This window comes from Sycon ciliatum, chromosome 7, assembly GCF_964019385.1.
Source record: "Sycon ciliatum chromosome 7, ocSycCili1.1, whole genome shotgun sequence".
NCBI classification, from domain to species: Eukaryota; Metazoa; Porifera; class Calcarea; order Leucosolenida; family Sycettidae; genus Sycon; species Sycon ciliatum.
Window position 1 is genome coordinate 27,824,508 of NC_088649.1, and position 27,250 is coordinate 27,851,757.

The following is a 27,250-nucleotide window of genomic DNA, read 5'->3' on the forward strand; positions in this document are numbered from 1 at the left end:
ACAGCGCCTCCAGTGTGAATCTGTGCGCGTTGTTCCGGGCTGGTGTGATCACACTGAAGCTGCTGTTGCGTTCCTGCAGGATGCATTCAGGTTGCGCCTGCAAATGCTTTGTGATGACGCTATCACTTGTTGCCACACGTTTGTCAGGCGGCTTCTTGTACAGCTTGTCTGGGATATGCTGCTTGATCCTTTCCGAGAATCGCTGACATGTCTCACCAACGTACGTCCGCTCACAGCGACACGCATACTTATAAATAAAATTACTGTTTTCAAGAGTTGGTGAAACATCCTTCGCGATAGACCTGAATGCGGGTCTGGTTGTATAAATTACAATGGGGGATACTGTAGGATAGCAGTTCAAAATTGCAGCTTTAATCTTTTTGCGGAAGGCAATGCAATTTTGCCCTTTCCACGGCAATTTTGTGATAATACGCGTTGCAGATTCAAGTTGAGCAGAAGCTGTATCTCGGCTAGGTTCAAGAACGCTTGTCATGACTCGCTTGAGTACTTTGAGTGGGTAACGTTAGAACACAGAATATCCTCTAGCTTAGCAATTTCAGCTGATAATAGTGATGGTGAGCAGTTGTATTTACCTCTGAAAGTTAATGATCTGATCAAATTGATTTTGTTTCTAGTGTCACAAAACGAGTCCCAGCGGGTGTAAAGACCTGTGAACGTCGGCTTTCTATATACTGTGGTGAGCAATTCTGTGGAAGAATGCTTAATCAATACATCAAGAAACGGCAATTCTCCATTATTCTCCTCCTACATTGTAAACTGGAGAGCTGGGTGAAGATTATTTAAACGCTCAGAGAATTCCAATGCCAGTTTCCGGTTGTGAAATGCTGCGAATGTGTCATCCACATAACGCCTATAGAATTGGGGCCAATGACTGTCTGGAATTGTGTTCTCAAAATATCCAACAAAGATATTGGCTAGCACGGGGCCCAAGGGTGAACCCATGGCTACTCCGTCCCTCTGTGCGTACATATTGCCATTGAAACTGAACTGCACGTCTGATGTTGCTTTGAAAAGCAGCTTCTTGAAAAGATCTTGGGGTATTTGCGGGGCTGATATTTCATCATCATGGTATAGCGACTGTATGCAGATATCTATTGTTTCCTTGAGAGGCACGTTTGTAAAGAGGCTGACGACATCGAAAGAGCACAGGAACAGCGATCCAGAGTTCTCTGCCTGCTGCTGGCCAAATTCCTTTACGTCATCCACGAACTCGAAAGTATCCTTAGTTGCGTGGGCGGAATATTTAATCAGGACTGGCTTTAGTAATTCAGCTAGCCACTTGGCCATTTCGTGTTGGGGAGCATTGATCATGGACAGGATTGGTCTAAGTGGCACGTCTTTCTTATGTATTTTCGGTACGCCATAGAGCACAGGTCGGCACGAGCCAACGGGTCGGATCCGGTCGTAATCTATATTGAGAATTTTTCCAGCCTTTTTTATCGCAATAGGTATGCCTGCAAGGCGCGTTCATCCAGGTAAGTGCGGTCATGCGTTTCCGTCGGTCCCAAGAATTGAAACTTCGATGCATCAGCCAGAATAGCATTCATCTTGTCATTGTAATCACTTCGCTGCATTATCACCACTCCATTCCCTTTGTCCGGCCTGCTGATTATTATATCTTTGTCGTTCTTTATTTTCCTGATGGCTGCCATATGCTTGTCGTTGAGGGGATAATCGGTTTTATCTGCTTTACTGTTACTAAACTCCTCTGCAAGATTCGCCAACGCTGCTTGGCACGTATCCCTCTTGGCATCACTCACTTGTACGCAGCGCTCCAGTTGATCATTTGTTAGTTCGAATTCTGCCTGCACAATCTCCTTGTCCATTCTGGAACTAGGGGGGGACTCCAAACTTCAAGCCCCTGCACAGTACGTCTTTTTCAATATTAGTTAGCATAACTCCGGCCAAGTTGAGTAGGTGGTATATACACACAACAAGAAGGTTGTCAATTTCATAATACTAAAAGCTTTTCACCTATTTTCATCAGTAGTTACATGGGAATGAGCAAGAACGAAAACGAAGCCAGAATTTATACTGGGGGTAGAGAATCAGCAAGAATATTCTTACGCGCCTCAAGTTCACACTACACTACCATAAGAATGTATGGAGCAGTGGAAAAATGCGGGAAACAACACATGAGGGGAATGCAGTACCAGAACAAACACGTGATAAAGTTGTCAGTCCGGTTGCAGCTTAAACAGCCGTAGCACCTTGATGTGCTTCTTTTGTCGACACAGCTCTGGCCTCAAACTGCGAATGTACAGCGCCTCCAGTGTGAATCTGTGCGCGCTGTTCCGGGCTGGTGTGATCACACTGAAGCTGCTGTTGCGTTCCTGCGGGATGCATTCAGGTTGCGCCTGCAAATGCTTTGTGATGGCGCTATCACTTGTTGCCACACGTTTGTCAGGCGGCTTCTTGTACAGCTTGTCTGGGATATGCTGCTTGATCCTTTCCGAGAATCGCTGACATGTCTCACCAACGTACGTCCGCTCACAGCGACACGCATACTTATAAATAAAATTACTGTTTTCAAGAGTTGGTGAAACATCCTTCGCGATAGACCTGAAAGCGGGTCTGGTTGTATAAATTACAATGGGGGATACTGTAGGATAGCAGTTCAAAATTGCAGCTTTAATCTTTTTGCGGAAGGCAATATATAAATATCTCACTCTCACTCACTCTCTCCCCCGCTCTCCCCTCTCTCTCTCCCCCGCTCTCCCCTCTCTCTCTCTCTCACTTCCCCTCTCTCTCTCTTTCTCTCTCTCTCTCTCTCTCTCTCTCTCTCTCTCTCTCTCTCTCTCTCTCTCTCTCTTTCTATCTATCTCCCCCTCTCTCTCTCTCTCTCTCTCTCTCTCTCTCTCTCACTCACTCTCTCCCCCCTTCTCCCCCATCTCTCTCTCTCACTCCCCCCCCCCTCTCTCTCTTTTTCTCTATCTATCTCTCATTCTGTCTATCTCTCTCTCATTCTCTCTCTCTCATTCTGTCTATCTCTCTCTCACTCTCTCTCTCTCTCTCTCTCTCTCTCTCTCTCGTTTTCTCCCTTTCCTTTTTTTCTCTCTGTCATACTGTATCGACGACCTAAGTTTGATTTTTCACTTCTTCCCCACTCATCTACTACCATGTTCATAATCATTAAGAGAGCATGATTCTCTTCCAAAAAATGCAGTGTATGATGGACCTACTGGACACAGCGTTCACCTGCGCACCTGCACTGATGACAGTTCACTTTCGTCCCAATGTAGACCACCCGCTTCTACCTCGTCTTGATGCCTCAAAAGCAGCTGGACAGAACTACGCAAAAAACCTCTTTTCCAATACATGCCCACCATGACTTACAGGGTTTGTAATTCGGTTGTGGCTGTGAAAAGCCCGTCAGGTAGGTCAACCAGTTGATTATACATCAAATTTCTGGGGAAACAAAGTAGAATTTGGATAAGATGTACATTGTTTGGAATGAGGTAGTGACGCACCTCTAGCTCCTTGGAGTTCATGTCTTCCTCGACGCGACAATGGTCTAAACTAACTGTCAGTACCTTCAACGTTCGCGGCCTATCATCAGGCATAAAGAAGCAACAGCTGGCTTCCGATTTGCAGCGCTACGACGTTCAAATTTGTAGCTTGCAAGAGACGAAAATTCAAAATGGATTTGACGATGTTATTGGCGACTACCGAATATTCTGCCTCCCTTCAGACTCCCGACATTATGGCCTGGGGTTCTGCATTCATCGCTCGCTCTGGGAGCGGGTGCATCGCGTTTGGAGCGAGTCGGACCGTGTTGCAGTTCTGCAGATTCGCTCGTCGGAAAAGTGCTTTATCTCCATCGTCAACACTTACGCTCCGACCTCAGCGAAAGTCGCACAAGACCATGGCTGTTTGGAGGACTTCTACTCATCGCTTGGCACGGCTCTCAGTAAGGTACATTCCTCCTCAGTTATTCTAATTTCGGGAGACTTCAACGCCAAGCTTGGTGGAATGAGTTCTCAGTATCGGTGCATAGGACACTACGGACGCGGGCGACGGAATTTTAGCGGAGCTGTCCTGGCCGACTTCTGCGACGCACATCATCTCTTCGCTTGCAACACTGCGTTTCAGCATCCAGCGCGGCACCAAACAACATGGACTGGCTGGAGAAAAGGACCTCAAGATGGTGTGTCTATCCCTATATACAATCAAATAGATTATATATTCTGTCTTCATCGACAACGACAGCTACTTGTAGACAGCCGGTCATATTCTGGTACGCTGGTGGAGTCTGATCACCGACTAGTGGTTGCAAGACTCGATCTCTCTCGCCTAGGCCATGTGTGGAGCTCTGTTGAGCACGGTAAGAAACAGCGTGCCAGCCAAAGAATACTGGTTGGTGGCCTCTCGGACCCAACCATGCGAAGGAGGTATTGTGATGAGCTGGAATCCTCTCTCACCGGCAACCGGCTCGACAACACTAATTGCCCATCAACTACCTGGAATGGTATTCGTCAAACGGTGATTACAGCAGCGCGGAACACTCTGGGCGTTGCTGCACCCAGGAAGAGAGGTGGAAAGTGGATCATGGACGCCGACACGCTAAAAATGTCCTGTGAGAAGCGTCGACTGAGACACCGGATCCGTGATGAAAAGAATGCCGATGAAGTTAGCATCCTAAAGCAACAGCGCAACAAACTCTCCCACATGATCCGACAACACGCCTGTGCAAATGCAGCCAGCCATCTAGATGAAAAAGCTCGTGAAATTGAAAATCAAAAAGACGGAGCCCAGATGTTCCGTGCTGTGCATCTACTGCAGCGCAAAAAGCAGTCGCCGATAGTGGTGAATGATGCCAGCGGGAAACTGGTCCTTCGCCCGATGGAGTCAGCTTCAATAATCAGAAATCACTTCTCAGCAGCCTTCGCTGATTCCACCTGCGCACCTCTACACCAAGAGAACAAACCTCTTGGGATACCGATAAGCGAGGTAGAAGTCAGGTCAGCAGCACGACGCCTAAATAACGGCAGAGCGATTGGACCCGACGACCTACCTGCTGAACTTATAAAATATGGCCCAGCACCACTTCACCGTCACCTTGCCGATCTATACACACGTGCCATCAACTGTGGTGATCCGCTGTCGGTTGGCCATGGAACTCTCGTCCCACTTCAGAAGCCTGGGAAGCCTAAAGGTCCTCCATCTAACCTGAGGCCCATTGTGCTTCTCACTGCACTTCGGAAAGTGCTGTCCATCATTGCCCTAAATCGCATCAGGCATGCAGTCAACACGTTCCTGTCTCCGAACCAGAGTGGCTTCCGCAGTGGTAGGAGTACGGCTGATGTTGTTTGGTCCTACAGATGGATCGCGGCACGGTGCCAGCGAGTGAAGGAATCATTTGGCGTGCTCGGCATAGACATGTCGAAAGCGTTCGACACAATATCCAGGCACCGTTTGCTCACTTTATTAGCTAGCTTCCTTGAGAATGATGAGGTCACCATTATCTCCTACCTACTCAGGAACACGTCCCTTGAGGTCCGGCTACCTGGAGGGAAGAGCGAGCAGTTCCAGACCACCCGAGGCACACCACAGGGTGACTCACTATCACCTGTCCTATTCGTTATCTACCTGGAGGCAGCGCTTCGGGAGGTGAGACAGATTATCTGCGCAAGACCCGACCTAGATGTCAGGCTCGGCTTGCCAACTGATACAGAGTACGCCGACGATGTCGACTTCCTATCGTCTGACTGCAAACGTATTCAAGAGCTCCTGCCCGACATTGCAAAGTGCCTCAAAGCCTGGGACCTCAACATCAATGAATCTAAAACAGAACTCACAAACATCACACGGCTGAACGACAGAGTGTGCGAGGAATGGCGCCTCACTAGGAAGCTGGGCTCCCTCATTGGTGACCACGAGGATGCTGCGCGGAGAATGCAACTCGCCACAGCTGCCCTGCACCGGCTCTGGGCATTATGGATACGAGGTTCTATTGTAAACGAATCGCTGAGAGTACGGCTATACAAGGCATTCGTCTTACCGGTCCTGTGCTACAACAACGGAACTTGGGGCCTCACTGCCACCGCTATGCATAGAGTTGATGCGTTCCACAGACAACAACTGCGGAAAGTTATTGGCATACGGTACCCAGCTAAGATCAAGAATAACACCCTGTACAAGAGGACAAACTCAACACCACTTGGTATCTCGATCCTGGGAGCCCGCTGGCGTCTGTTTGGGCACGTGCTGCGGCTGGACCAGAGTGCACCGGCGAACCTGTCAATGTGCTCCTACTTCAAGCCATCCACTGAGCCTACCTGGAGGGGCAGGCCGCGCACAACTCTGCCGGTCGTGCTCAGACACGATCTCGAGCTGGTTGGGAGGACCCTCAAGACCTCGGCAGATCTTGAGGAGCTGAGGAGCATCGCCCAGAATCGCGGGGCGTGGACCTACCTCAGCGGCCGTATCCTGGAGAGATATGTTGCTGCTCACAGATGAACCCTGATAATGATCAGCAAGTTCAAATTCAACTCGGTTGAGCTGCTCGTTTGCTTGTTTTAATTGTATTCTATTTTCGTCACGCGTTTTATATCGCATATGTTTTATATCGCGATCAATATCCTGTTTGGCTGTTGTCGCTTCGGCTTATGCGAAAGCTATACATGCTGTGTATATTTACATTGCATTGATGCCAACGCGGAGAAGCTTCTAATAATGTACATTGTACGTCAAGTGTGTGGGTTACAGTGAGATCTGCGTCTCACCCACCGGTGTAGATGAAAGAGAGAGAGAGAATGATAGTGAGAGAGAGAATGAGAGGGAGAGAGAGAGAAACATAGGGAGATGATCAAATTAAGGAGATACATCCGGTTGATTTGACGTTGCACTGTCGGGCTAATATAGGATTGCAAGTACATTGATTTGTAACTAGTTAGATGAACATATTAGATCATCGGTGCCTCCACCAACAAGCTAGCTCCCTGCTTAAGGAGATGTTCACAGGCACAGCTCCAGTTGGCGCCCCAGCAACATCAAGGCTACTTGAGGGCAGCAGTCCAATCTGCTATGTGTGCATTTTCTCCGCAGTCCCTTCGGGCGACGTTCCATCTGGTTTGTAGCAATTGTCCAGTGGAATGCTCTTTCCGTCAGCGTCAGGCTCTCACACTCGCACTAGATCTAGAGGCGATTGCAGCGGAGCAGTAACTCGGTCAGCTACTCTCACAGACTGATCGATCTCTGTCTCTCTCTCTCTCTCTCTCCCTCCCCTCCCCCTCTTTCAGTCTCCCTCCTCTCTCCCCCCCTCTCTCTCTCTCTATCTATCTATCTCCCCCCTCTCTCTCTATCTCTCTCTCACTCACTCTCTCCCCCCTTTTCCCCCATCTCTCTTTCTCTCTCACTCCCCCCTTCTCTCTCTTTTTCTCTCTCTCTCTCTCTCTATCTATCTATCTCTCATTCCCTCTATCTCTCTCTCATTCTCTCTCTCTCATTCTGTCTATCTCTCTCTCTCTCACTCTCTCTATCTCTCTCTCTCTCTCCCTTTCTCTCTCTCTCTCGTTTTCTCCCTTTCCTCTTTTTTTCTCTCTGTCATACTGTATCTACGACCTAAATTTGATTTTTCACTTCTTCCCCACTCATCTAATACCATGTTCATAATCATTTAGAGAGCATGTCTCTCTTCCAAGAAATGCAGTGTATGATGGACCTACTGGACACAGCGTTCACCTGCGCACCTGCACTGATGACAGTTCGCTTTCGTCCCAATGTAGACCACCCGCTTCTACCTCGTCTTGATGCCTCAAAGGCAGCTGGACAGAACTACGCAAAAAACCTCTTTTCCGATACATGCCTACCATGACTTACAGGGTTTGTAATTCGGTTGTGGCTTTGAACAGCCCGTCAGGTAGGTCAACCAGTTGATTATGCCTCAAATTTCTGGGAGAACAAAGTAGAATTTGGATAAGATGCACATTGTACGTCAAGTGTGTGGGTTACAGTGAGATCTGCGTCTCACCCAACGGTGTAGATGAGAGAGAGAGAGAGAATGATAGAGAGAGAGAGAATGAGAGGGAGAGAGAGAGAAACATAGGGAGATGAACCAATTAAGGAGATACATCCGGTTGATTTGACGTTGCACTGTCGGGCTAATATAGGATTACAAGTACATTGATTTGTAACTAGTTGGATGAACATATTGCCACACGCAGAGCCTTCCAGCTCTTACGACAGGCAGCTGTTGCCCGGAGCGAATGGAGATCTTCCAGAGTCAGGAGTCTACCCTGCCCGGTTTTCTGCAGATCTTGATGCGGCACGCTGGGAAGAGTGACGCGTGGCCGGCCAAGCCATCTGGTGCTGTTGTTTGCGAAAAATATTTCCATTGCCGATACTGCGGGGGTTGATGATGGCAGGCGCAAGATGTGACCAAATAGACGCTACCTGGCACGGCGTACGAAGATGCTGATCTCCTCTATTTGGCACCTCTGGTACAGTGCTTAATTGGAGATGCGCTGTGGCCATTTGATGCCAAGGAGAGACCGCAACTGACGTCGGTGGAGGGCATCCAACTTCTGGAAAGCAGATTGCGTGAGGCCCCAAGTGCCACAGTTGTACGCGAGGACGGGTAGGACGAATGCAGACTACAGTCACAGGCGCAGACGCTCACTCACAGCAGATCTCCGTTTCCAGAGGTTAAACATCGAAGTGAAGGCCGCTGAAGCAAGCTGCTTCCTTCGTGCTACGTAAACCTCGTCGCCAAGAAGAGATCCTAGTTTTTTTTCGGACCATTCTCCACTTATCACCAATCCTTTCGTTGCTTCTGAGCACCTGAGTACGTTTCGTTTTACTTGGGTTGACACTCACTGACCCTATAATGTGTGAATGAAGTAGTGATGAGGAGGAGTTTGATGTGGACAAGAGGAAGTCTGCAGTGTACAAGCATTTGGTGTCCAGTCCAGAATGTCGTAAGGTGTTTGACGTTTCCTTGTTTAGTGTTATTCGTTGCGCACGTTTCTTCAAGCAATTGCAGGTGTTCAAAGCTGTGTATATTAGTACTCGTGACCCTGTGCTATGTAAACAGAAAGAAAACGTTGTATCACTCACACTCTTCAAGTAATACACACGCACCATTACATTCATTCGCACATTATCACATTCATCTGCCACTACCTTTCTCACATACACTATATTTACACATTGCAAAGGTGCAAACTTCGCTTTTTGTACTTGTTAACTGCTGTATTTCTACCTGAAACCATATTAGCCACATGTATATAAGTGTGTGTTTTAGTTATTACATTTTTATGTGACGGCGTTCCACTGATGACAGTCACAAGAAAACGTTATGGAACTTGACTTTCTTCATTTTTGCTGTTGTTATGAGTGCACAATTTATCTTATTTATTGCCATTTTACGACTATTGTCTCCTCGTCGATTGTTTAAATTATCAACTCCCTCAGTATTTAAACTGTAGCAATAGAATCACACCATCTATCACAATATCAACATACAATAACTATCATAACGTATCGCATTCGATATACTTATCCTGTTTTCTTTTTTCCGTCTTGCTTGTTGCTTTCTGCCTTAACATCAGCATCTTCCATATTTGATATCTGCTTACCACGATTCAGCATAAGCGAAATTATCAATCATTTGATTGACGATGACGCGAAAATGCAAATAACAATAATTAGTCAAACAATAATTTAACAACCAGCGAGGAGACAACAATTTGATAACCGCAATCAGTAAGGCCATCATTTTTTATAGCTATGTTTCGCGTTGTCCGCACGCATACGGAAAAAACAAAAAACAACATGCACAGTGAGTGTACAATTGTGCGAGTCATCAGTGTGGACAGGTTGCATACGGCAAAGCTGGGATTCAGAAATGGCCTCTAGCCTAGGCAAGCATTGGTAAATCGTTTGTTCGGCATCTGGGAGCAATATTCTATGAGCTTACACCAGACTGCATTGATCGCCTAAGCTGAGAGGAGGCGTCGTTCCGGAGCTCTTTGCACTGCTGCTGAAATCTGAGTACAATATTCCAGCGAAGCATAGGCACCATGACCAATGGTTGCCTTCTCTGTCCAAAGTGAATATTTACTCATGCTGATAACCCATATGTTGTGCTTTGACGTACGATTTTTCTTTCGAATGTACACCATGCACGAGCTATTGTGCTATGTACAGTGCATACACCTCTGATCAGCCTTTTTATTATTTTGCAACTTTTTTATTTTTTTCCACCTCTCGCATATTATTCTGGAAGTTGAACTGACGCGAAACATAGATATAAAATAATGATGGCCTAATACTAGCTGGATCGACATTTGTGTACACTTTATTCATGTCATATAAAACTGTGGAGAAAATGTGCAATAAAACGATGAAAAATGTGAAGAAATTTGGATTGAAACAAGTGTTCGTACAACACTCATCAGGAATCACATTTTTCATCGTTTTATTGCACATTGTCTCCACAGTTTTACATTACATGAATAAATTGTACACAAATGTCGATCCAGCATGTATTACTGGTTGCGGTTATAAAACAATAATTTATGATATTAAATAGTTTTACTCGGTTAAGGAGGCAATTTAATAATAATAATGGTAAAAGTGAAGAGAACAACATGTTACGAGTTATGGCAAACAGTCCACCAACGTGACCAGATCATATGCAGGCAGCGAGTGCGACAAAATGGCACAACACTTACAAGGAGTACGGAGACATTCAGCAACTTGACACCTAGCTCGAACAATTCTCCAAGGCGCAAGCCAACAAACTTCCAACTTGAAAGGCTCAGGTTCGGACATGTCCAAGAGGGAAGGAAAGCATATTAATGTTGGATAGAATGACTCCTCCATTCTTCTATACAGTCATACTACCGTATTTCCGCAAATGGTAGGCCGGTCTACTATTTTTTTCAAACTCGTCCTAACCCGGCCTTATAATTGAGGACGGTCTTGTATTTGAGGACGATCTTTTCTTCTTTCAACCCAGTTTCACCCCGGTCTTCTATTTTTCGCCACACAGTTTTACCCCCGTTCTTCCATTTTCTTCTACAGAGTTTAAGTACTGTCTTCAATTTTTCCCACAGTTTGAGCACGGTTGTAAGACTCATTTAGTATACCCGGTCTTTCATTAGGACACGGTCTTGTATTTTTTCAATCGCCCCTGCCCCAGCCTTGTATTCAAGGCATTGTATACGAGGACGATCATTTATTTGCGGAAATACGATGACTTGTACACCCTTGAAAAACACCTCAACTTCAAAACTATGTATTTGTTCCGCTGCCTGCATGGACTTGCTAGTCCTCTTCTAGAGATCGCCATCCTGCGAGAGCACCACGTGGTCTCCACCATTGAGGAGATCACCCCGAAGTTGAGAGGTGCCAAAGTGTTCTCGATCGTCGACGTCAAGTGTGGGTACTGGAATGTGGAGCTCGACGACGAATCCAGTTACCTCACCACCTTCAACACACCATTCAGGCGCTACATATTCCTTCGCGCAATTTGGCCTCAAGATGTCGCAAGATGTCTTCCAAGCAAGGATCGACCAGACGTTCGAAGGGGGCCCAGATGTCACCGGCATCACAGACGACATTGTCACATACGGGACGTCAGACGAGGACCATGATCTCAACATGCAGCAGATGATGGTTCGCTGCGAACATTCTGGTCTCAAGTTGAACCCAAACAAATGCCGCATCAAAGAGGACAAGATCAAGTTCTTCAGCATCATCTGCAGCGCTGACGGATATCAGACGAGGCACTTTTGAAAGTCTTGGGTCCCCACGGGAAAGCCGCTAGTACAGTACGTCATGGGCACGTAACGACCTGCCGAGGTTTGAAGGTGGCATCTGGTGTACGCTATGTAAGCTTCCACCTTGCTCGCAATGCACAGTTCAGCCCGTCGTACGTCAGGACACCTGGTGGTCACGTGTTCTCTGTACGGTACACTGATCAGCCAAAGACCTGCACACTGTGTGATTCACCAGGCCACCTGGCTACTCACTGCCCAAAGGGAAAGCGTTCAGTACGGGAGAACGAAGAATCTCCATCAAATAATGAGCAAGCAAATGTGCAACAGCCGGCTGTACATTCGTACTCTGATGTCATAAACAGCTCCCAAGCTCCGCCACAAAGCAAGCGCGAGGTAAAGAACCACGGCAACACAGACCAACCAGCCATAGCAGCAGACGTAACAGTCGAAACCTCAGCGGTAGACACACAGGCGGGGGCACCAGCAGATGGAGCGGTGATTGAGCCCTATCCTGGGGTATCCGAAATGCTCATGGAGGTACCTGCACCAAGTGCCACACCCACAGCTCCCAAACACCGACCAGTCTGTGGAAAGACCAGTCACCAGTCTCCTGACACACCACCCAGTGCGTTTGTTCTGGCAGTCGGCAAGCCGTTTGTTGTAGGCCAATGAGACTGCAGCGCTTGAGCAGGGCCAACTGGCGGCAAGGATTGCATCACGCAGTAGTTTGCTAGGCCGCAAGATCACCATGTGCTCGTAAGTCTCAGTCACAGTTAAACACGGACAATGCGCTTAACCCATGTGCTTACCCAATCAGTCCACCAAGACCAACACCTCAACTTAACCCCAACGCCACGCCCTTCAATCCCAACTTCATTTCCAGCACACCTCCAGCCAAGTGCTAGGAGCTTCGAACCATATTCTTAACCCTAGAACAACCAAAATGTCAACTACCCTAGATGTACCGGAGGCATCATATGACTCCACTGGACTTACAAACATACCTGCTTGGAATTATTTTCGGGGATATGTGCAGAAACAGAAGTCCTTGTGTAAAAAGTTCCTTTTAAAAGGAAGAACCAATGACAGGTGCGCTATCTTGGAGACAAGCAGCTGGCATTGCGCGCAGCGAAAGGGCGACCTCTCGTCAGTTTACGGAAATATGAAAGAGCATTTGCTTGCCATGCTCATACTGCAAACTCTACATTTCAGTCCATTACCCCGGAAATGGCTGCTGCTGGGCCAACCTGCTGGATCTTTCTCAGCCAGGTCGGTCATTCTTTGACTACTGTGATAAATACATTTACGAGTGAAAGGAGAATGTGGTGTCGCGACTCATAGCAAATGTATGATTTCCGTTCGACGTAGTGTCCGGATACTATCTTCGTGATCAAACCTCAAGAACTCTATATAATCAGCTATAATAATAAGCAGGGTGGCCAAGGACGTTTTGGGATACGTCAACCGTAGCAGACACCAGGAACCAGATCTTGCGATACAAGAGCTATCACTCAAGCAAAAGAATATTCGTCTGTGTATCAACAACTCCACCAACCCAGCAGTCAAGGCCAATCTGAAAAGACAGCGAAATGATCTTCAACACACCATCCGAGACAAGTGTCGAGTCAATGCTGAGGCGCTTCTGGAGGCCAAAGCAGCAGAGATAGAGAGGCTGAAGGACGGGGCATGCATGTTTGAAGCTGTGCACCTCATGAGACAACGGAAAGCCCAGAAACCGGCTGTGGCGGACGAGACTGGACGGTTTGCTGGCAGCGACGGTCAAGCGGCAGCTGTCGTCAGAAGTCACTTCATGAAGCCGTTTCTTTCAGTTGCATTCGGGTAAAAGTCAGTTAGGCTGAGAATTGTTCTCAAGGAAAAGTTTGCAACACACCGTCGCCAGTATAAAACATTAGAAAACTGTTAGAAACTGGAAAGCAGCCGACTCGTGAAGACGGATTGTAAACGCGAGAATCTAATCCTAAATTAGAAAAAATAATCCCGCTCAAGTAACATGCCTCTGTTCTTGCACCGAATCTCACCAGCATTATCAATATGTCTCTTAGAACTGGACAGGTTCCGCCAACCTTCAAAGTGTCACATGTCAGTCCCTTATGTGGCGACCCAACCCTGCCCCAGAACTATCGTCCAGTGTCTCTCCCCCCCATTATCTCCCGTATTCTGGAGACAATGGTTAAGAGACCGCTCACTGCCTATCTGGAGTCACACCAGCTATTGCCCGACAATTTGCTTATAGCAAGCAACATTCGACTGAGGATGCACTTGTGTTAGCTGTTAATCTATGGTTCACCGCTAGATTCAAACGAGAGTTCACTGGGCTCGTTGATATGTCAAAAGCTTTCGACCGTGTTAAGCATGAACGTCTAGTTACAGTTTTGTTTTCTCTTGGTATAGCTGGAACTGCCTGGAATGGTTCACTGACTACATCTCAGGGTGTTTCCAGAGTGTCAAAGTTCTGGACACTGTTAGTGAATCCGTCAGTTGCTCCCATGGTGTTCCCCAAGGTAGCATCCTTGGGCCACTGCTTTTTGTGCTCTACACTAGTGAACTCCAAACCATACTGCCGCCGTCGGTATGTTGCGGATTTCTGTTCGACTAAGATTTACGCATGTTGTTGTATTTGGTTCTTGTCTGGTAGAGTTCAGTGTCTGATGTCATATATGGTCTAAGTGTACGCGCGAGTATGGTATGGTGTTTTTTTCCGTTGTCTTTTTCTCGAGTCTTGTTTTCGTTTTCTCCTCCTGCGCCCTCTCCGTTTATTATTGAGAAGTGAATACTAGTATTGAAGCTAACTGAACGGTGTGTTGCTGTGTGGCGGGGGCCAGAAAGAGAACAATTAACTATTTCATGTACAGCACCAAGAACTTGCAGATGATATTGTCATGGACTGCTCCAATTCTGACCCTGCCATGACAAACCTTGCTACCTGGCTGGAGGACAATGGCCTGCTCCTCAACACTCCCAAGACACAGTTGCTCTTCATTCGGCCACGAGGCGCAGCTGCAATACAACTGGAGGTCTTCTGCAATGGCGAGAAATTCTGTGTGACCCCTACAGCCAAGTACCTTGGTTTAGTCCTGGATAATGATTAATCCTGGGCTCCACATGTGGAGTATATTGGTCGCAAGACAGCGTGAACAATTGGTCAGCTCTGAAGGCATGGACGAGGACTGAGTTTGCTTCCCCGGCAAACATGGTTTCTGAGCATGATCTTTTCCCAGCTGTGTTATGGTTAAAATCGCTTCTTTCCAGGACTTAGCGCACACCTGCTTGATCAAGTCTCCAAACTCTCCAAGACGGGTCTACGGTCAACCCTCCAACAGCGTAATCTAGTGCCCACAGCTCCTCTTCTATCCCTGCTGGTATCACAAGTGCATCCTCAGTCGAATGTGCCTCCAGATAGGCAGTAAGCTGTCTCTTAACCATTGTCTCCAGAATACGGGAGATAATGGGGTGGAGAGACACTGGACGATAGTTCTGGGGCATGGTTTTGTTGCCACACAATGGACTGAAATGTGACACTTTGAAGGTTGGTGGAACCTGTCTAGTTCCAAGAGACAAATTGATAATGCTGGTGAGATTCGATGCAAGAACAGAGGCCTCTTCATGTGAAACTGGCTGGAAATTGGATAGGGATACGTGAGAACTCGGAGGCTTTCTCACGTTTCTCTTCCAAGAAATGCAGTGTACAAGGCCTCGAATTTACTACGATGGACTTACCGAACACAGCCTTCACTGGATCACATGCACTAACGACAGTTCACCTTTGTCCCAATGCAGTCCACAGGCTTCTAGCTCGTCTTGAATTCCTCAAAGGCGACTGGACCCGACGGAGTTTCCGCGCCTGTCTTGAAGGAATGCGCCAGGGAAATTGTAAAGATGCTATCTCAGCTCTTTGCTTCCAACACGGAGTTCCACCTGGAAAAGTCTTCCACAAGCGGCGTCAGATTTAGGTCATAAAGGGTGGGGGAGGGTACATGAGATCAACTAGCGAAATGCCAAATCCCGAAATCCCATGTGCCAAATCTCAAAAGAACAGAACTACGACAAAAATGCCTTTTTACGGTACATGCCCAACATGACTTACAGGGTCTGTAATTTGGTTGTGGTGTTGAACAGCTCGGCAGGTAGGTGAACAAGTTGATTACCAATCAAATCTCTGGGACAACAAAGTAGAATTTTGATAGGATGTATATTACTTCCTGGAAGAATTTCTTCTTACTCTATTTGGCGTCTCAGAGGAGAAGGACAACCTGTTACGAGTTATGACTAGGGATTATTATTATTTATACAAAAGAGAAAGATTATTTTTAAAGGAGTCAGCACTCAAAGAAAGTTTAAACTCGGATACTGAGCCAGTAATAAAATGTAAAAAAAGAGAAGAAACACATGAGAACGAGTTATGCAGCAACTATCCACGACGGTAACGAGATGATAAACGGTCAGAAAGTGCGATAATAGGGCACAAAACTGACAGGCTACTGAGACATTCAGCGACCCGAGACCTAGCTTTAACACATCTCCAGTGCGCAAACCAACAGCCTTCAAACTTCGAAGGTTCATGGTTACGTAGGACCGAAGAGGGGAAGGTGAACGCAGCGAAAATGTGCGAGACATATTCCGGGCCTTGTTCCGCTCAAATTTGTAATGGGTGAGCTTGTCAGGAGTGGGGTATTTCTTGCACTGGATGTGAGAGTCTCGCTTGTGCTTTAACTGAATTCTTAGTGCCAGAGTGAGCCACGAGGGATTACTGGGTGACAGGGAAGATATATCTTGGCGAATGCAGCTGGCCACAGGTGCGTTTCAACGGCTTTGGCCACTGTGGGTGAGAGGCTCGCAGGTGAGAGAGAACAGACGTGTCAAGCTATACAATGCATTTATCACACCAACACTCCTGTGAAATTGCTCAACATGGGAAGTCCCAAGCAATGTCTTCAAGCGATTGGAAGCCTTCCACAGACGTCACATGGCCAGCAATCGAGGACATCTGGGAGTTGTAATTTTTGTACTCCTCCGGGGTGTGATTTTTGGCGTGCTGGGCCAAGCACAAGGAAGCCACCTGTCAAAAAAATTAAGAAAACGGTTGTTGTTGGATCCTTTGGTGTAATCTTTGTAGCTAGTCGAAGCAAGCTGCTGTTTGGAGCAGAAACGCTGAAATTGACTTTTTTCTGTATGTTCTCATGCATGTGCTCATGTACTCACGCATGCAGTCTCACTCATATTTTAGCTCTTTTTCTGGGATGGATGCTGCTCTGCGCCCCTTGGTGAACATTTCCTGCGCTCGTAGAGCAGCTGAAAAGGACCACTGGTTGTTTGTTTGTATTCTTTATTTAGAGTGGGAAGTCCAAAACAGGCCCTAGCCTAATAACAATGGTCCCACTAGTGAGGGAATGCTGTATATCTGTGCATAAGCCTAGCGGAACAGTGAGTGTAACAGCAACTAGTAGGGAAAGAAAAAGAGAGAAGAAAAACAACTCAAAACAGGAGTTGCGACTTGCATAGGGAGAAAATAACGTAAAGAGCAGTGCATACAGTATTTGTAAAAAGGCTTATTTATCTGGTAAGCAAAAAGGCAAGAGCCATTGACTTAAAGCGATTGCGTTTTCTTTCTTGCCTGACCGCAGCGGGGAGCTGGTTCCATAAGATGGTCCCAGCATAGGTAACACGTTTGGCAAGATATGCAGTTGGGCTGGCTGGGACAATCAGTAAATTGCTGTGCCCACCACGAGTTTGAGTGGAATTACTGCGGCTGAAAAAGTTAGCGAACAACATGCTGATGTTAGAGGAGTCATGGAGACAACGCCAGATAAAAACCAGAAGGTGCATGTTGGTGTATGTGGTCAATGTTTGGATGTTCATGCGTGTAAGAATATTGCTTGTGGGTGTCCCGGGAGGTACCCGACAGACTGTGCGTACAGCACGCTTGAAGAGCCCATTAAGCTGTCGACTTTGATACGCCGTGAGAAATGGTAAGTAAGCAGAAGCGGCATACATAAAGTGTGATAAAATGAAAGAACGAAAATAGGCTATGCGACATTGAAAGGGCAGGAACGTAGCGTATCGTCTGAGCACGCCAACTTTCGACGCGACGCCCCGTGCGACGTGGTCGACCATGGTGTTCCAGCTCATGTCCGCATCAAAGTGGAGACCTAAATATTTCGCAGAGCGAACAGTTGGCAGAGGCAGTCCATTGCATTGCACTTGCAAGTCAAATGTTTGAGATCGTACTGGCGATATCGACATGATCTGTGTCTTCGTTTCATTCAAGATGAGACCGCGGTTCCTAAGCCAATCGGCGAGGTGCTGGACAGCACTTGAGAGATTTTGGGACACCTCATCCATGCTCATGCTGCTGGATCTAATTGAGATATCATCCGCAAATTGCAGGGTCGCAACGTTGTAAGGGGACAGCTCTTTCGCAATGTCACGGACGTAGAGAACAAACAACAGGGGCCCGAGAACTGACCCCTGTGGTACTCCGGAGAAGCTGGTGTATGGTGAGCTCTGTACCTGACCGACTTTAACATACTGTGTCCGATCTGAGAGGTAGTCTGCAAGCCATTGCAGCACCGTTCCACCAATTCCGACCTCGAATAGGTCCTGAATAAGGGTTTGGTGCTTCACCTTATCAAATGCTTTTGACATATCTACGAAAGCAATCCCCGTGAAGTACTTTTTTGTCTGGGCTTGGCATATGCCCTCAACGGCTAATACAAGGGCATCACATGTGGAATGATGTGAACGATAGCCGAACTGAGTTGGTGGAAATAGATCATGTTGGCACTAGTACTGAGTGAGCTGATCATGGATGACTCGCTCCAAAAGCGTTGAAACTATCGACATTAGAGACACGGGTCTGTGATTCTTTGCTATGCTGGGATCACCACCTTTAAACAGAAGTAAAATGCTGGCCACCTTCATAGGAGCTGGGACATGTCCCTCCCTCATGGATTTGTTGAACAGTAAGGCCAATGACGGCGCAAGAACATCTGCATGAGCTCGAAGAAGGGCTGCAGGGATGCCGTCACTGCCAGTTGCCTTCGTCGGATTCTGTTGCTCTAGAAGCTTCCGGACTTTTGCCATAGATACAGGAACAAATTCCACAAAACTAGTTGCCGTTCGTGGCCCTTGGGGTAGGTGAAGATGAACTGGGCGGCTGGGATCTTCCACGATCTTGGCGAAAGCACTTCGAATTGCCTCAGCTGAGCACTGAAGCGGTGCCGATTTTCTTTGTTTCCCCGTCAACTGGTTGATGATTCGCCAGGTTTGTTTTACATCACAAGTCGCAAGCTGAAATTTTGTACTGTAGTACGCTTCTTTCAGCTTCCGGTTCCAGGTAGTGGCCTCCCTTCTCGCCGCTTTGAATGTAGCATACCTTTGCTCAGATCTGTCTGACAGCCACTTTCTATGAAGCCGGTTGCGCTTACTCAAAAGGTGCAAGAGCTGGCTGTCCATCCACGGTACCGATTGTCGCTTGTGCTGCTTACAAGATCTAAGAGGGGCATGAGTGTCAAGCACCTGCAGGAAGCGATTATTCCACTCCGTCCACATGTCTGTTGGGCTGCCTTCGATGCTGCAAAAATTCTGCTGAATCAAGTCAGCTTTGAAGCTTTCATGATTTATCCTTCGGTAGTTCCGGCACAACATTGATGTCTCGGGACTCCTTGTCGGGTCAAGGTAGAATTCACTTATGACCGCTGCATGGTCGCTGAAAGCCACGGGATGGATCGTTGCCACATTGTGCTGGTCAAACGTATTGAAGAACAGATCCAATGTGGTGGCTGTGGAATTAGATGCAAACCGTGTCCGCTGATGAACGCACTGGTGGAGACTGTAGCTTGCCGTAAGATCAGACAGGAAATGGAGCTGATGATCTGGAGCCGTTGATGGATCCACATTCACATTTAAGTCACCGCACAGTATAACGTTCCTGCCCGGAGTGATAGCTGAGTGTAGAAGACCATCAAGGCGATCCCAGTAGCCAATAGGTTCAGAGGGAGGACGATAGATTGTGCCTATCAAGCAACTCCCACCAGTGCAGGGAATCTCACCCCAACAACTCTCAACCCCAGCAGCAGCTATATCGCATCTCGGCTTGAGAGGCAAGGATGTTCGGGAATATAAGCAGACACCTCCACCAACTTGATCCTCTCGATCAGCACGCAAAACATTGTAACCTGCCAACGTGATTTCTCCATCAGTAATTGTACTATCCAGCCATGTCTCGTTCACACAGACAATATCAGGACAATGCTGGCGGGTGAGTTGTGCTAGGTCATTAATCTTGTTTCGAAGGCTTCTGATGTTTATCAGTAGAACTTTCAGCTTAGCGTCACCACTCAGTCCTCCCCTGTCTCTGAAAGGTGCTTTCGGATGGCGCAATCTACCCGGAAAGAAAGTTGGAGCCTGCGCATTCAGTATCGAGGTGTTCATTGCGCCTCTGCTTGGTCGGACCTGAAGCGCCAGTCACGGAGAGTGTATGCAACTGTTTCAGGCCAGAAAGACTTTTCACTAACTTTGTTCACGTCCTGAGCGTCAACTGTTATTCTCGCGGAGGCCGTTCTGAAGTATTCAGAAGAGTATATAATACATTGCACTATCTCCACGTCCCGATCTCTGCACCATTCAGCGATGGACTGTGCCTGGCAACCATACGGGATTTGCCCCAGGTAGAGAACTTTCCGCGGGTCTCTGGGGACGGTGTCTAAGGAAGGTGTCGGGTTGCTATCGGACGTACGTTCCCGGATGTTACGTGAAGACTCGTGGCGGCGGATGGGATTTGTCTGCGCTTTGCGACTGTAAGTCTGCCGTTCCGCAGGACTTGTAGCCTTCTCCGTCCCGGAAGGTTCTGATGCTAGCCGGCTCTTGAAGCGTCGACGCTCCTTCCTGGACATGACATCCTCGACTGGCGCCTGGTCAACCGATATGTCCATTGGAAGGTCAATTGGGGCAGTATCTCTAGATATGGCCTGTGAATACAACTCCTTGGGTTCATTCCTAGCAACGTCTTCAAGCACTGATCCTTCACCTCGGGATGTGGCATGTAGGTCTCTTTGTGCTCTTTCAATCTTCGAATAGCTCGCCAGGGGAGCAGTCATCTGCGGCCGGGCATGCTTGTGCTGTTTCCCGCCGCTGGCCCTCTCCAAGTCTCCTACGCTGTCCGAGAGAGATGCCAGTTCCCGCTTTACAATCGCTTCAACCTCTAGTAAGGGGATACCCTTCTCCTCTGCAGCCGTGATCTGCCGCCGCTGGTCGTCTCTCAGCGCTGCCAACTCGTCACTGATGCTAACAACAAGCCGCATCATCTCACCCAAGCGTTCAACGACTCCAGCAGCTGATGGGTGTAACACACCCACACCAGCCTCGCGAAGTTTCCCGACCACCTCCGCGCGAGCCATACTGTCCAGGCCATCAATGCTATGCCGCCGAGCTAAACCTCGCAGTTCCTCGAAAGTGAGAATGGCTAAGTCTACAACGTCACCCAGGCTCATCTTGCACCAGATTACCGCAGACACGGCCGCAGCAAGTCGCGAAAATAGCGTCGTGAAGACAAACCACCAGTGTGAACAGAGGCGCGAGCACTCCACTCCAGCGCGTGATCCAGCACGTGATGCAGCGATGTAGCGATGTAGGTAATCCAGCTAGACGCAACGCACAACCCAGCCCTAGCGCTAAGGATTAGACCAGACCTGGACCAGGACTTCATCCAATGGCAGGACACTGCCAACTCAGCCAACCTGAAGATATAACAGCAGCCCAGTCAGCTCCAGACCAAACAGCTGGTATGTCTGGTTCCTGGTTTGAAAGTGGAGAGTCGACTTTTGTGTCTTGAAACAGGAGTAGCTTATTTTGAGTGCTCCTCGTACATTTTTGATCGTGACTTTGCTTCGTCCTCGTTGAAAAATGATGCTGAAAAAAAGGTCGATTCGCAAAATTATGTTGATTTTGAATGTACGTGATGACATGCGATTGCTGGCTATGATTGCGAACAGTCGTCGGGATCAAGTACCCTCTAGTCCTCAAAAATAACGAGCTGTATAAACGCACCAACTCCCAGCCCCTAGGGAAAACCATTGTGAGAGCGAGGTGGCGGTTCTTTGGCCATGTCCTGAGACTAGACGACGATGTACCAGCACGCGTTATGATGGCAGCATACTTCGAAAACCCAAGTCCCGCTGCCACCTGGCGGGGCCGGCCACGTACTACTCTGCCACTGAGTCTGCACCAGGACCTGCAGCGTATCGGGGGGTCACTCACGAAACGTGAGCAACTTGAGAACCTCCATGCCATCGCCCAGTCACGACAAGACTGGAAAGACCTATGCAGCAATGTGATAAAAGCATACTTGTGCATCAAAGCCTAATACTGCTTCCACCTGTGGCAGCTCCATGGCTGTACGGTGTACTATAACATAACTCATTGACTAACATTTTTTGTGAAAATATTATCCTGTAAAAGAATAGGAATGTAAACGATATACCTGTGAAAACACAACCTTTAATGCTACTAACAACAACCTGTGACTATATTTATCATGAGAACAACCCCAAAACATTTCTTGCAGTTTACTTTCGTAGAGTTTGCAACATTTTGTTCCTCAATACAACTTGCAGCTTTCCTCAAAAATATCCTCAACCTTGGTTCTGTCCTAGATTGTATATACATGCATTCATTGTTTCGTCTCATCATTATGGAGCAGCTTATGCGAAGGCTAGCCAAGCTTGCTTGGCGATGCCAACGCGGAAAAGCCTATAATAATAATAATACTGCCAACAAATACCTGGAAGAACACACCCGCAATGATCGACTGGTTCGAGGGGCCGGAGGAAAAGCAAAACTGCGTTTTGTATGTTTTGCTGTCGTGCAGTCCTACCCGTCTATCTCGGAGGAACTATTATTAACGTCGTTAGAGTTTGCCAGAGGCTTCACGTCGGTGTCTTCGGAGGACCAGGAAACAATCCTCCATGCACGGAAATCCCTGCTATTTGACCTCGGGAAAGAGTGGATGAAGAAGGGAAGCGGAGTATTCGATGTGACGATGGGATGCTATGACGGTGCTGAAGTCTGTGAGTTGGTCAGTACGCTGGCCCTGGCCAAATTATCCGAGGTGTACAACGGTAGTGACATTGGACTCTACCGCGACGATGGGCTGGCAGTGTTCCGGAACGTATCGGGACCAGAAGTGGAGAGAATCAGAAAGGACATGACCAAAGTTTTCAACAGCCTAGGACTAAAAATTACCATCCAGGAAAACCTGACATCAGTCGACTTCCTAGACATCACGCTGGACCTACGCACTGGCAAATACCGTCCATATCAGAAGCCCAACGACCGGCCACTGTATGTCCATCACAAATCCAACCACCCACCGATCATCATCCAGAACTTGCCCTCTTCCATCAGCCGATGACTAACGGACATATCAACGGATCAAGAGACATTCCAGGACGCATCTCAAATGTACAACAATGCGCTCAGAGACAGCGGGTACAATGAGACCGTCCAGTTCTTGGAGGAACCGAAGAGTGGGAAAGGGAGGAGACAAAGGAAGAGACACCGGAATATCACATGGTTTAACCCACCGTTCGGTACAAATGTGTCCACGAACATTGGTCAGCGATTCCTGCAACTCGTCAGCAAGCAATTCCACAAAGAATGCAAATTATACAAGATATTTAACCGGAACACGCTAAAGTTCAGTTACAGGTGCATGTCAAATGTCACCACCATCATCAAGCAACACAACAATAGTATCCTCCGCAGCGACCACCAGAAAATACCAAGGATGTGAGAACCTGCAACTGCTGTGTCAAAAATGATTGCCCCTTGGAAGGAAACTGTCTAGCATCAAGCATTGTGTACAGGGCACATGTAACCGGCAGCGACATGAAGGAGTACACTGGATTAACGGAAGGGACAATCAAGACACGATTCAATGGTCATCAACATACTTCGAAGTACTATTCGCCACAAGAAGCACGAGACCTCAACGAGACTGTCCAGACACATCTGGACACTGAAGGATGAAAACAAACCTTACAGTATCAGGTGGTCTGTTGTGAGGAGAGCCGCACCATACTCTAACATCTCGAAGCGCTGCAGCCTGTGTCTGACCGAGAAGCTAGAGATTGCCTGGGCCGACAAGACCCGCTCCCTCAACAAGAGGTCAGGGCTTGTGTCCAAGTTTCGTCATGAAAACAAGTTCTACCTCTGTAACTTTGCCCGCAAGGTCAAGTGAATCTAGCTGGCAGTCCCGCTGCCTAGTGTGTATGTGTGTGTGTGTGTGTGTGTGTGTGTGTGTGTGTGTGTGTGTGTGTGTGTGTGTGTGTGTGTGTGAGTGAGTGTGCAAGCGCATGTGTGAGTGTGTGTGTGTTTGTGTGCATGCGTGAGAAAGAGAGCGCGCATGTGTGAGTGTGTTTGTGTGCATGCGTGAGAAAGAGAGTGTGTGTGGGTGATTGGATAAGGGCGGGTGCAAGTATGGGTGCGGTAGGTGTGAGAATGAAAGAATGAGTATTGTGGCCGTGTGTGTGTGTGAGAGAGAGAGAGAATGTTTGTGTGTTATTTGGAGAATGTGTGTGTGTGTGTGAGAGAGATATAGAGAATGAATGTGTGTGTGTGTGTGTGTGTGTGTGTGTGTGTGTGTGTGTGTGTGTGTGTGTGTGTGTGTGTGTGTGTGTGTGTGTGTGTGTGTGTGTGTGTGATATAGCGAATGAATGTATGTGTGCGTGTGTGTGCGTGTGTGAGATATAAAGAATGAATGTGTGTGTGTGTGTGTGTGTGTGTGTTTGTGCGTGTGTGAGATATAGAGAATGAATGGGTGGACGCGCGTGTGAGTGTATGTGTATGTGAGAAAAGGGAGAGAGTGTCGGTGTATGTTTGTGTAGTGGTGTGGACATGTGTGGGTTTGGCAGTTGCCCCCAGCTCTATTCTATATCATTCACGTTGGAACTATTGCTGCATAGCCCCAAGTCTGAAGACTTGGCAACTTCACACCTGCACCTGACTCTTGCGCTATGATACGTGTCGCCTATGACACCCCTCTGAACTTCCCCCCTTCCTCTCCCCCCCCTTATGTTCTGGCTGCCCGTTTTGGATCCATCAGTTGCCTGATGATCGTAGTAATACGTGAAACTCAGAGTTGTAACAAAGCTTCCAAACTCTCTCTCTTGTGTAATAATAATGATAATAATAATAATAGCTCGTATTGCTTGCGCCTTTGATCCTAGAGTGTGGTGGCGCTCCCATGACGGATGCGGAAAGCTGGGCTTCCAGCCGAGTCTCACGCGAACCGTGAAATTTAATTTTTTATATATTTTATTGCTTGTGGGCATTCTGGACATCACGAGATCGACCGCCCGAATCCTAGTCGCTGACTACATAAGATAAACTGTGAATGGTAGATGTTAGCAACAAGCTGAGCGTGCTGCAGGCGCAAGCAGATGTGGACACATGGGCAAATTGCCTAACCTCCGCTCTCCTCTCTACTCTGAATGACCATGCACCAGGAGTACACCGGCAAAAAAGGACACCCGTCCTTGTCCATGGCTAAATGCAGCACCAGTAGCCCGTTTGAGGGAACGGAACTGGCTTCACCGCTTGTTGATGCGCGACAAACAAAATGAGGAGCTACGCAACCCACATAGAGCTGCAAGGGTTGCAACAGGGAAGCTATATCATAAGCTCAGAAACGAGTTCTTCACTGCACCGTGCAACACCAATGACCAGCGAAGACTTTGGTCAATCATGAACGCAGTTGCTGGTTGGAAGAAAGAGACGTCTGAGCCACAGGCATCCATCTCAGAACTAACTTCACTCTTTGGTAGTATTGTCCATGACCCAGCTCGGACATTGAACCTTCAGCCACCCGCAGGGCCAGCATTGGAGACATCCCTATCCAATTTCCAGCCAGTTTCACATGAAGATGCCTCTGTTCTTGCATCGAATCTCACCAGCATTATCAATTTGTCTCTTGGAACTTGACAAGTTCCACCAACTTTCAAAGTGTCACATTTCAGTCCATTGTGTGGCAACCAAACCCTGCCCCAGAACTATCGTTCTGTGGCCATCCACCCCATTATCTCCCGTATTCTGGAGACAATAGTTAAGAGGCAGCTTACTGCCTATCTGAAGGCACATTCGACTGAGGATGCACTTGTGATAGCTGTTAATCTATGGTCCACCGCTAGCCGCAAACAAGCGTTCACTGGGACAGTGTTCGTTGATATGTCGAAAGCCTTCGACCGTGTTAAGCATGAACGTCTAGTTACAGTTTTGTTTTCCCTTTGTATAGCTGGAACGGCCTGGATTGGTTCGCTGACTACGTCTCAGGGCGTTTCCAGAGTGTCAAAGTTCTAGACTCTGGTAGTGAAGCCGTCAGTTGCTCCCGTGGTGTTCCCCAAGGTAGCGCCCTTGGGCCACTGCTTTTTGTGCTCTACACTAGTAAACTCCACACCATGCTGCCACCGTCGGTACAGCACCAAGAATTTGCAGATGACATTGTCATCGACTGCTCCCATTCTGGACCTGCTATGGTGTGCAGAACCCTCACGCATGCCATGACAAACCTTGCTACCTGGCTGGAGGACATTGGTCTGCTCCTCAACACTTCCAAGACACAATTGCTCTTCATCCGGCCACGAGGCACGGCTGCAATACAACCGGAGGTCTTCTGCAATGGCGGGAAATTCTGTGAGACCCCTACAGCCAAGTACCTTGATTTAGTCCTGGATAATGATTTATCCTGGGCTCCACATGTGGAGTATATTGGTCGCAAGACAGCGTGAACAATTGGTCAGCTCTGGAGGCATGGACAAGGACTGAGTTTGCTTGCCCGGCGAACATGGTTCCTGAGCATGATCCTTTCCCAGCTTTGTTATGGTTCAAACAGTTTCTCTCCAGGACCTAGCACACACCTGCTTGGTCCGTTTGAAAAGATGTTCAAGGCTGGCATCGATGCCACCTTGCGACAGCGGCTCTTGCGGAGTCAAACCCTTCTCGATCAATTCTCCAAACCCTCAAACAGAGGTCTACGGTCGACCCTCCAACAGCGTAATCTTGTGCCCACAGCCCTCCTCTATCCCTGCTGATGTACCTAGCCTACTGCCCCTGCTAAATCAAACGTTTCTGGTCCTAGTTCATCGGTGCCTCCACAACAAAGCTAGCCCCCTGCTTTAGGGGATGTTCACAGGCACAGCTCCAGTTGGCGCCCCAGCAACATCCGGGCTAATTGAAGGCAGCAATCCAATCTGCTATGTGTGCATTTTCTCCGCAGTGCCTTCGGGCGACGTTCCATCTGGTTTGTGGCAATTGTCCAGTGGAATGCTCTTTCCGTCAGCGTCAGGCTCTTACACTCGCACTAGATCTAGAGGCGATTGCAGCGGAGCAGTAACTCGGTCAGCTACTCTCACAGACTGATCGCTCCCTGTCTCTCTCTCTCTCTCTCCCTTCCCTCCCCCCCCCCCCCTCTTTCATTCTCCCTCCTCTCT

At 47.9% G+C, this 27,250-nt stretch overlaps 1 protein-coding gene across 2 annotated transcripts in view; it reads right to left on the reverse strand.

Annotated features, from left to right (window-relative positions):
- The window catches only part of LOC135820641 (platelet glycoprotein V-like), a gene marked incomplete at its 5' end in the record, with an annotated part of 171,686 nt that overhangs the window by 70,910 nt on the left and 73,526 nt on the right, over nucleotides 1-27,250 (reverse strand). The window contains 3 exon segments of one of the 2 annotated variants that reach the window (XM_065333673.1): nucleotides 3,358-3,429; nucleotides 7,843-7,914; nucleotides 15,853-15,924. In XM_065333673.1, the coding sequence (XP_065189745.1) occupies nucleotides 3,358-3,429; nucleotides 7,843-7,914; nucleotides 15,853-15,924 (216 nt within the window). 2 annotated transcript variants of the gene reach the window in all.